At 34.4% G+C, this 11,631-nt stretch overlaps 1 protein-coding gene across 1 annotated transcript; it reads left to right on the plus strand.

The window, feature by feature from the left end:
- The first annotated feature begins 786 nt into the window (after positions 1 to 786).
- On the plus strand, positions 787 to 11,424 carry SYT4 (synaptotagmin 4). The gene is made up of 4 exons (XM_012790301.3): positions 787 to 1,094; positions 4,110 to 4,924; positions 6,702 to 6,822; positions 8,250 to 11,424. Exons 1-4 carry the CDS (start codon positions 1,061 to 1,063, stop codon positions 8,555 to 8,557), a joined length of 1,278 nt encoding a protein of 425 aa, XP_012645755.1. The 5' UTR covers positions 787 to 1,060; the 3' UTR covers positions 8,558 to 11,424.
- Positions 11,425 to 11,631: the final 207 nt, after the last annotated feature.

Below are 11,631 nucleotides of genomic sequence, written 5' to 3' on the forward strand. Positions count from 1 at the left end.
CTTTCCCATATCATCAGTTCAGAAAAATATATGTTTTCCTTTGAAAATAACCAATAATAATCAATGTTATTTTAGATTTTGGCATGATTACTGTAACTATTTTGCACAAGCCTATTAGAAGCCAGGGCTTTTAACCATAAATGTCAACCCAGAAGCAGTCTCATTATATGCAAAAGTCATAACTGAGAGTGAGGTCTGAATACAGAAGGGATTATTCCCATCTGTTCCTAAATGCTTTAACTGGTCAAATGTCAGATACTAAAGGGAAGAAAGCTGACAGATCAGGAAAGAGCAACATCAGCATTAGTCTATTAGTTTAAACTAGTAATTTATGGAAACATAAGGGATAATAGTGGGAAAACTATCTTATTTCAAATGGATCAGTTTGCAGAAGATTTTTCTAATCATAAGTATCATGTGTCTAGTATGTCAAAGAAAATTTTAGAGAGCAAGAAAATACATTCTTGCATTTTGCACCTGGTCACTTGACGCAGAAATTTCTTCTCTGTAAATCATATCATTCTGATTACTCAGGGACTCATTTTTATGCATCTAGGTGATCAGGAGATTTTCTATTAGAAACTCACAGGGATCAGTCGTGGGGCTCATCTCCATGTGCCTCTGTGACCCCACAGAATAGCAAAGCTAATCTCTAGTAGCCTAATAGTTAAAATAATTGATGAGTATGTGTTGAATCTTCAAGAGATGGGAGAGGAAGCAGGAAGGAGGGGGGAGAGGAGAGGGTTGAAGGGAGGAGGGGAGGAGGGCAGGTGCTGATTTCAGCCCTGTAGCGTCAGGATTGCGTCAATTCGGGTTTCAGCCACGTCTGGAGTCTCGGAGACGAGCTTCTCAGAAGAGCCAAAACAGGAACAGGGGTGGCAAATCACCGCGCGAGGGCGAGTGGACCTCCCTCTTTGCCTCCTCCCTGTTCCAGGCGCTGGTCCCCTGGGCTCTTCGCTGTTGTTTTCAGCACTCTGAAAGCCGGCGCTTCAGATCCAGGCAAGTGAATCCAGCCAGGCAGTTTTCCGTTCAGCACCTCGGACAGAACACGCAGTAAAAAATGGCTCCGATCACTAACAGCCGGGAAGAATTTGGTAAGCAAGTTACTCAACTTAAGGCTGCGGTTGTTCCTTGAATATTCCGGGGTGGGCTGTGCTTTTTTTTACCCTCCCCCCAGCGCTGGATGTTGAATATAGATTTCCTAGGTAGTTAATTTGAAAGGAAAATGAGAACAGCAAACGCGATCGTAGTTTATTTCTGCGGTTTTGGGTGGGTTTTTTTTGGGGGGGGAGGCTGCTTTTTTCCCCCCTTTCTGGGTAGCTTTCTTCTTAAAATTGTCTTCTGTTAGTGAGAGTTCACCTTCAAGAAGTTCCTAAATGTTCAGGCAGCTCTGTAAATTACAGCATATGCTAAGTAAAGGAAAGAGGGTCTGTAGTTCATATGTTGGTTTCATTTATTTTGTAGGTGATGCTTTTTTGTAGGTAAAGCTGTATCTTATTAGGAAAAGCCAAATATATCAATGGTTACGTAGGTATTTCATCTTGGTACCAAATAATTTGTATATTGGAGGACTGGGATGTATATTTTATTACAGAGTGTACCATATGGATGTTTTGCTCCGCTATGTTTTTCTTGTATTCTCAAAATATGTTGCTAGTGAAAGACACAGAACTATATGGTGGTAGAGTTAAAAGGACTTTCAATAAGACTAGCTCAGCCCATTTCATTTCATTTCATTGGTGAAGTAACTGAAACCCAGAGAGATGGGGGGAGTGTTGAAGGTTGCACAATTAGCTAAAAACTGCTGGAAACTTGAATTAGAGCTCTAATTTCCAGAATCAATTTCCCTTTCCTATACCAAATTTTTGTCACTGTGGCTATTTTTCTCTGTTTCAGTAAACAAAATTAAGTGTACTTTGTAGAATAAGCAATATTTTTAGGTCCCACCATATTCCAAAGGCAAGAGATCAGAATTTTACTTACTTTGCTAGTATTTTTTAACTTATGGAATTTTATGGAAGTTTGTGAGTAGGGGTGATATCCATAGGTATGGAATAATTGTTATTAAACTGATTAACAAGACTGTAATCTTTTCTCTCAAGAGCTTAAGATTCTATCAGTGGAAAATACATAGAAAGTAGGTGTCTTTCCATGTTACATTGAATGTTTTGCCATTTGACATATGTATTAAATAGAGACAGTTTGTGACATTTTATTCATATATGACTTTTGTTCAAAGCCTTCCATTTGAGTTATTGGAATTATGTTGTGGTGCTTATTTCCAGGTGTTAATTTGAAATCTGAAAATTTCTAATACTGAGGCATTTTTAAAGACTGTACTAGTGAAAATATGTTCTAGCATGGGCTATCAGTCTATTTAGAAAACAATCATTTTCTACTGCTTTTATTGTTCATGCATTGGGCGAAGAACTGCCTCAGTTTGTGACTTTGCTTTTGCTCCCTGGCCTTGGATTATTAGAATCCAGGAGTGGGGTACATTTTTTCCACAAAGACCTGAATAGAAGAAAAAACTGAAAAGCTGATACTAAGTTTAGCTGATTGTCTTTAGCTCTTCCTCACATAGCATTCACTGTATTTTTTTTCTATTTGGGAATTCAAAGGTTTATTTCATCTTTACTTGATTCAGTTTCTTTACATCAATAAGCTACAGAATTTTTTATTGCTATTATTTTGTTTGCTTTTTTATCTTTTTAGATATTTCTTTTATTTATCTTTTCTTAATCTTTATTTTTTGAGTTCAATTTTGTGAATATGAAGTAGATAGGCAGAAGATTTAGGGGGATGGGGAAGGAAAGTAACAAAAGATTGGTCTTCTTGGGGTAATTTAGAAAAGTCTTAACCCTTTCTGGACTGAGACTTTTTAACTTTATTATTCACTATTTGGAATCAAAGATATATTAGAAGGTAATTAAATGTACATAATATTATGTAAGTTATATTCACTTTGGTTATATTAAATATTTATCAATTGATGCACTATATCCAGATGTAGCAATCTTTCTTTTACTTATACAGTTTGCTAATCATTTTTCAAGAAATATGCTTACATATGAGATATGGTAAGCCTCATACATAATCAATGTTACCTTATATCAATAATTTAAAGTGCCCTCATTCAAGGAAATAATGCCAATTTCAATTTTATTATTATGTTCCATGTGGAAATGTGCTAGGAAAAACATCAGTTATGGATAAAATTGAACTCTAAATTATCTATACTCACTGTTCTCATTTCATGTTAAGGAATGATGATTCCCTTATAACCATTGTTCTGTTTTTATCCTATTTAAGTGTAATTGATTTGTACTTTGAATAATTCAGTGTTTTATTGAGGAATTTTGGTTTGACATACAAGATAGTGTTACAAGTTATATAATATTAGTATCCTGTTGCTCTCTTTTTTTTTGTTTTTTTCCCTAATATATGTAAGTTTATTTTACTACTATTCCATAATTTGGATAAAATTCTTAATCAGTTTGTGGCAATGGCAGATAATGTTCCATCATTTCTTTTTTTAAATAAATTTATAGGTATAATATTCTATAATTTCTTACAATTGCATGAGCCACTGAGTCACTAGATTTTTGCTTCTTGAATCGTGGGTAAATAAAGAACTGCTAAGAATATAGAATCACTTAGTATTTGAAGAATGTGCATTTAGTGTACCATACTCAGTAAGAATTGATGTTTCTGTAAAGTCTCAAAACATCAATAAAAATATGAAATTATTACTGACCCATCATGTTGTAGTTGATTCATGTTATCTGAGAAAATAAAGATAGGTCAGGGTTATTAAGCATCTCCCCATATCTGACCTAAGCCTAGTTTCATCTTTCATTTTATTTGTGAAAAACTACTGAAATGAAAGAGTTTCTATCATACATATAATTCTTTTGTGTGTTACACAGGGGATTTTTTTATACCTGAAGTTATTATGAAATATATACATAACTCATACCCAGAATAGTTGGAAAGTAATACAATCTGTTCAATCTAAAGCAATTGCCATTTCTATTATGCTTTTCAAATAGGCTCATACCTCGAACTCTGCTCCTTTAATGTATGCTATTGGTCATTTGATTTTTCAGATGAAATCCCCGCAGTTGTGGGGATCTTCAGTGCATTTGGCCTGGTCTTCACAGTCTCTCTCTTTGCATGGATCTGCTGTCAGAGAAAATCATCTAAGTCTAACAAGACTCCTCCTTACAAGTTTGTGCATGTGCTTAAGGGAGTTGATATTTACCCTGAAAACCTAAATAGCAAAAAGAAGTTTGGAGCAGATGACAAAAATGAAGTAAAGAATAAAACAGCTGTGCCAAAGAATTCATTGCATCTAGATCTTGAGAAGAGAGATCTCAATGGCAATTTTCCCAAAACCAACCTCAAAGCTGACAGCCCTTCTGATATGGAGAATGTGACCCCAAAGCTCTTTTTAGAAGGAGAAAAAGAATCAGTTTCCCCTGATAGCATAAAGTCCAGCACTTCCCTTACTTCAGAAGAGAAACAAGAGAAGCTGGGAACCCTCTTCTTTTCCTTAGAGTACAACTTCGAGAAAAAAGCATTTGTGGTAAATATCAAGGAAGCCTGTGGCTTGCCAGCCATGGATGAGCAGTCGATGACCTCCGACCCATACATCAAAATGACAATCCTCCCGGAGAAGAAGCATAAAGTGAAAACCAGAGTGCTGAGAAAGACCTTGGATCCAGCTTTTGATGAGACCTTTACATTTTATGGGATCCCCTACACCCAGATCCAAGAATTGACCTTGCACTTCACAATCTTGAGTTTTGACAGGTTTTCAAGAGATGATATCATTGGGGAAGTCCTTATTCCTCTCTCAGGAATTGAATTATCTGACGGAAAAATGTTAATGAACAGAGAGATCATCAAGAGAAATGTTAGGGTAATTCATTTTGAGTGCTTAAAGTATTTATAAACAATCTTTTATGTAGCTTTTTTGTATCTAGGGGATTTTCATTAAAAGGATAAGCTTGTAGATATCATCCTCACCATGTTTAATTATTATTAATTATAATCAAATGGAGAGCAAGGGAATAGAGCAGATGAAAGAAAATTTAACCCATAACTGATACTGAAAATATTTTATGCTATAAAATAGGTATTCCTTATAGGTAGATATTTAAATATTATAATGTTAATTTCTATCATAAGTATTTTGACAAAGACTGCTACTTTAAAATACAGGCGAATATTTATTATTCATAAGCAAGTTAACAAATAGGTTTCAAGGTCAGCATAATTGAATTTGAAATTTAAAATTAAATCAATTCTTCCTGAGGATTTGGAAATTGAATTGACTTTCCATGGAATTGCTTTTCAAGGAGGAGACATCATATCATATTCAATTATAAATGTCCATCTCTAAGTTGTATAACAGGAAGTGAGTTACTCTGCCTTCATAGTTATACCGCACTGGTAGTTCTGAGTTTATTATAAAATTATAAGATATCAATTAAGCAAATTTAATCTTATTGCCACTTTAAATATGAAACTCGATTCTAACAGTGGTACTTCAGAATAACTTGTGTCTATTATGGTATAATTTATAGAATACAATAAATGTACTAATTTATGTTTTAAAAATCATAGTATTTTAGAGCTGAAAATAATTTTAGAGCTCATTTTGACCATTTCCTTTCCTTCTATTGAAATTGATGAAAGTTAAGGCACAGAAACATTACACAACTTGTTTGAGACACTCGGTTTATTTGGTGGCACAATGAGAATAAAGATCTGTCTCCTCTTAGTTTCCTTCCAGTAATAATTCATACAGCTACCCTATATCAACTTTTGTATAAATACGTTGCAGTTTTAATTCTGCCACTGTCATAATTCTCAGTTATAGTAGTGTTTTAGAGCTGAGCTCTAGTGTTTTAGAGCTGTTTTAGAACCAAGCCCCAAGTTAACATTTTGTTACTTTCAGTTAAAACTTCTACTTTGACTTCTTGGTCATCTTATCTAGTGTCTTCAAAGTACAAATTTAAGTAGCACACAAAGAAGGACCCTAAGACACTGTTTAAAAACAATGTATTGAAAATTCAGAGTCAATTCTCTCCAATACTTCAATTCATTCTTTGGCTTAAACAGAGACTTGTAGGTATAAGGGAGGTAGAGAACTTTAACTCTTTCATGCCTCTGGTCCAGGATAGTGGTGGAAGTCAGATTAAATCTCATTTGATCTGAATTCCAATTCCAATAATATCAAGTGCTAATGAATTTGAAATCAAATCAGACTTGAACTGAGTCAATTGACTCTACACAGATTCAAAGAATTAAGTCATTTTTATTACTATTAATAACTTCAAAAAGTAGATATATCATTAAAAAAGCAAAAGCCAAACATACTCCCACATAGGGTATAATTTAAATCACCTAAACCTTTCTAAGTAATGGGTGTGGCCAACTCAATGCAAACGTTAACATTATGTAGTACCTACAAAGACCACAAGATGGCAGGCAGTTGTTTTTAGGCAGTGACGGTGCAGCACAAAAGCTTTTAGTTACTCTTTGGTTCCTTAGCATATTAAAATAAAAATGAGTAGGAATATTACATTTAAATGACAATACTATTATATCGCTTTAAAAACTTCGATGAAAGTATAAACTTCAAGATTAAAAGAAATACTAAAAGTGCTTATACCGCATTTCTCTGTCTTTAGAAGTCTTCAGGACGGGGTGAGTTACTGATCTCTCTCTGCTATCAGTCCACCACAAATACTCTCACTGTGGTTGTCTTAAAAGCGAGACACCTGCCTAAATCTGATGTGTCTGGACTTTCAGGTAAGAATGCTTCTGAAATGCTCAGGCTCAGTGTATAGTGGTTAGTATATTGAGCAAATTAGTTAACAACTAATATTGGCCTATGATTTTGTCTTACCTTTTATTCACAATCACAAGTGATGTGACTGTTTCTGTGGTCCCCATTTATTGGAATAACAATGTGAGCCAAACCCATCAGCAAGAAGAAGAAATCTACATAGTTCTAAGGTCTGAGCCAAAGTTAATACATGGTAGGTGTCTGAGGATTAGGGTTGAAGCAGAAAGCAGTGATAAATGCAAAGAATAGAGGTCATTGCCAAAATTCCAGAGATAGAAATGAAATGAAGGCTCAGGAGAAGAGGTTTCAATTAAACAAAACTTAAAATTTATTTTATTCTAAATAAGCTCACCTATCCTTACTCTTTTATTGTTTTTTGTGACCATGCAATTCTTTATGTATCTGCTTTAAGAATTAGTTTCTTGTTTTGTGGTTAATTTATAAAATGAAATAAAACAAAGTAAAATACCAAATTATTATTGTATAACATGATGAGAAAGAACATGCATGATCTATGGGTTAAAATGATCTGAGTTCAAACCCTAACCTTTCCATTTCTTAACATAGTATTAATGGGCATGTTTCTTAAACTGTACAAACTGAACATACTAATGCTTACCTTTGAGGAGCATTGTGAAGATTGGAAATACATGCTTTCTTAAATATCCATCTAGCCGCGGTTACAATCATCATTATTATTATTCCATGATAGAAGTTGAGAACATGGTTTAAGATTAAAATTAAGGTTTAGATTAGAAAGCTGAAAATAACTCATATACTCAACCAGAGAAAGGCAAAAATAATTGTGATAAGGTAGCATGATCTTAAAATCCACTCACTAAGGGTGACACAGAGAAGGTCAACATTGGGAAACAAAAGTTAATCCAGAAGATGATTAAAGAACTAGAGAAAAGTTAAAACAGAAAAATAAAATTGTCATTGTGGAGTCGAGATCTCCATTTACCAGAAAAAAGAGTCCAAAGTCAGGGAGTTAAAGAGACTTACTCAGAGTCATACAATTCTATAAGGTTAGATCTTGTTTAACACTTTTTTCTTTCTATTCGATTCCCTGGACTGAATAATAATGAATCAGAATGCTTCCATAGACCATCTACTTTCTCCTTTTTTATGTTACCTCCTTTTCCTGTCATTAGAATTCCTTCTGTAGTCTCTGATTTAGAACCCCTTTCACTTATATAACATATTCTTCTTTATTTTCAATTTTGTTGACAAAAGAGAGCCAGGCTTTATCCTTATTTTCCCTTCATTCTGACTCATTTTCACTGTAACCATCTTATTGACATGGCATGTTCTCTAAAGACAGCATTATCTTGAGATCAGTTCTCCACCCTGTTTCTGTCATTGTAATGCCTGTTATGTGCCATTGCAGATCCCTACGTCAAAGTGAACCTGTACCATGCCAAAAAGAGAATCTCCAAGAAGAAAACTCATGTGAAGAAATGCACCCCCAATGCAGTGTTCAATGAGCTGTTTGTCTTTGATATTCCTTGTGAGGGTCTTGAAGAAATAAGTGTTGAATTTCTGGTTTTGGATTCTGAAAGGGGGTCCCGAAATGAGGTGATTGGGCGGTTGGTGCTGGATGCAGCAGCAGAAGGAACCGGTGGAGAGCACTGGAAAGAGATCTGTGACTACCCCAGGAGACAAATTGCAAAGTGGCACATGCTCTGTGACGGTTAACATCCTAGCCATGAGTTGGAACTTAAGGATTTTTACTAGGCAAGGAAAAATTTTCTTTCTTTCTATACTGGATTGCAAGCTTGTGATAGAAAGCTATCCTTTTTTGTTGTTGTTAAGAAATGGATTGAATTAGTAGACCAGAAAGTAGCTGTAAATGTATATCATGCTAATTTCCCCCTTTATTAGAGGAGTTGGATAAATTTTCATAAGATATTCAATTTCCCCTGCAGGTTACCTGTGATATAAATAGGAATAGTCAAGCATTTTATGAATACTGCACCGGAATCCCAAATTATAGATGTGACAATTACATCGGAACATGTCACAGTAAATCCATGTGATTGTTATGATTTAAAAATGAAAAGCATGCCTTCTCTTATGAAAATTCATCCATGTTTCTTCAGGTTGGGGAAATCGATTTTTCTTTAAATCCAAAGATATTAAAGAAATGTTCTCTAGGTTTTTTTAAGTAATTATGTCATGTGTAAATGATTGTCCTGCATATAAAAGTATCTGGTCATTTCTCTTTGGTTTGTAATTATTTGATACAATTTTATCATAAGAGGAATCACTTAGGTGCATTTTAAAAGGACAGTGGACAAGCTGAAAAATTATTTTATCAAAGGGCTGAGTTGAAAACACTGTGGCTGAAATAAGATTTTTCTCCCCCTAAGGTTACATGTGAGTCAAAATATTGTAAAATATAATCTCACATAAGAACCATGGCCTTGAAGTATTCACTGCCTGTCACAAGCCTCAGTGTGGCCTAAGAAACCCCTATTTACCTTGATGAAATTGTTGAATTAGCTAGTGAATAAAGAAACTTCAGCTAGAAATCCAGTTAGAAGTGCAGTTTTCTTGTAGGAATTGTATACAGTGTGCAAATGTACTTTCACGGCCATTGTTTGTACCCAGAGTGGGCATGGCCACCTAAGTCTTTATTTAACTTATTCTCTCCCAGAAGACTAAGCTACTATTTGAAAAGAAAAGAAAAGACTGTGAACTTTTATACATTATCAGATAGAAAGTGTTACTTCACCCAACAAACTAATAAGACTAAAAAATAGTTAGAGCAAGTCCAATATAATTTACATATGTTCACACAAAATATACGTAGACTGTCAAATTAGCACAACTCAGAATGTGTTTCACTATCTTTTCTAGGCTAATTTGTCTTGAGCTGTTGTCTGTAGAACAGTTTACAGACTTGTGTCTTGTACCATTTTTCAGTACCAGGGTTCTGCAACTCATTAAAAACTGATTAGAGTATAGCAGCACCCTGTGAATATTTGGAAAGAATTACCTTGAGGGTATTGTTAGCATATTTGAGTTTTTAGAGAAGTGTGAGTGGAACTCAGTATGGTTGAATTATTAAATATGCAAGTTAGAAATAAAGTCTACTGAAAAATTTACCTTTTGAGTCAGGTTTTGTGTCAGTACTTTAGCAGTTTTTGAGAATGTGTTTGATATCACAGTGTTTGTAAATTCTATGAAAATGCATTTTCCAAACAACTTAAACATGCTTTTTATGACTATGCCTAATGTAAAGAAAATGTATTACATTCTGTATGTACAAAGATTGAAAATCAACCTTTTTTGTGTGCTTTAAGATTATTTTGAGATTTAAAAAGAATGTTTCCCAATCATTGTCTTCATTCCACTGCAAAGTCACCTCAGAGCATCTGGGTCCACTCAGCATTTCTGTGAAAGCAACCTGAAGTGAATTGTAGTCAGCATGTAGTTGGGGAAGTCGAACGGACTTTTTATGTATGTACTTTTTGTATGATGGGCCATGGAATATAATATATTTTGGAGCTCTGAAAAGTTGTGAGGAGTCAATTTTAAGTATTCTTTGCAGCAGCCAGAAGTTAATGATGGTACCAGCTAAAGTATAATGGTTGGAAGAGGGCAATCTTTTTTTTTTTTTCTTTTTAAGTGGAACGACAAAACCAACAACAAATACTTTTAAAATTACAATGAATAATTTGTAAATAGTTTTTAGCTTTTAAAATTTAAAGTGTTTTTGAGTGTGAAAAGTTGAGTAAAACTATTTGCAACTGATTTTAAGAAAAGAAAACAAGAAAAGAATTGAAACAGCCAGGGAGACATGTGATCTCATCATTTCTGAAAATTGTACTGTTTTATAATGTATTACAATATCAATGTGAATATCTTGAATTCTGTTACGAATCTTGCACTGTATTAAACATGTAAATTAATTGTTTGTCTGATTAGCCAACCTAGCCACCCTAATGGGGAGGTATACATGTTTGAAGAACTGTGTAACTCAGTAACTGACTTGTTCTGATGTTGTAACTCAATAGAAGTGATTTGGAAGGAAGCATGGTGTACGAGATGGTGTCTGTTCCTTTGTGCCAGCTCTGTATGATGTTTGTAAGACCATGTTTGTAATACATAAATAAATCGCTGCTTTTGCCCAACCCATTTCAACTCAGACTTTCTGCCAGTGGACTCTGTAATAAGGCTCTTCTTATTACTACCTGAGTTTTCAAGTTTCCCTAATAGACCTCCTGGCATACATTAGGGACATTAGTGGCAGGGCACCGCACCAAGATCTCCCATATAATTTATTTTATTTTGTTTAATCTTCATAACAATCATTTTAGGCAGGTATCATTATCCCTATAATACAGAAGCTAAACCTGAGGCTTTCAGAGCTTAGGCAATTGACACAAGTCTGCATCAATAGTAAGCAAAGGGACTTCATGGTATACCCAACTCTTCCCTCTACACCACCCCTCTCCTCCAGGGGGGGTCTTATCAGTTGGCTCTGCTAGATTCTTAGAGACTCAACCCCACAGTCTTTGAGTTCTTTCTAAATTGTATTCACTTTTCCATATTTTATTTACTTTTTATCCACTATTTTCAATCACCATCCTTCATTTACTCTTCCATTTTTTCTTTTATTATCTTATTTCTCACTTGAATCTCTTTCATTACTTATTTTATGTCCTTGCCTTTTATTTTCTTTTTAATTTTTTCTCACATCCTCGTACTAGATGGATTTTAGTTAATAAAATGATATATAAATGGAAGTTTTATATCTTCTTGAA

This window comes from Microcebus murinus, chromosome 17 (assembly GCF_040939455.1).
Source record: "Microcebus murinus isolate Inina chromosome 17, M.murinus_Inina_mat1.0, whole genome shotgun sequence".
Taxonomy (NCBI): domain Eukaryota; kingdom Metazoa; phylum Chordata; class Mammalia; order Primates; family Cheirogaleidae; genus Microcebus; species Microcebus murinus.

Coding starts and splice junctions, on each gene's coding strand:
- SYT4 (XM_012790301.3), top strand. CDS start 1,061: ATGGCTCCGATCACTAACAGCCGGGAAGAATTTG. Junction 1,095..4,109: donor TAACAGCCGGGAAGAATTTG/GTAAGCAAGTTA, acceptor TTGATTTTTCAG/ATGAAATCCCCGCAGTTGTG. Junction 4,925..6,701: donor TCATCAAGAGAAATGTTAGG/GTAATTCATTTT, acceptor CTCTGTCTTTAG/AAGTCTTCAGGACGGGGTGA.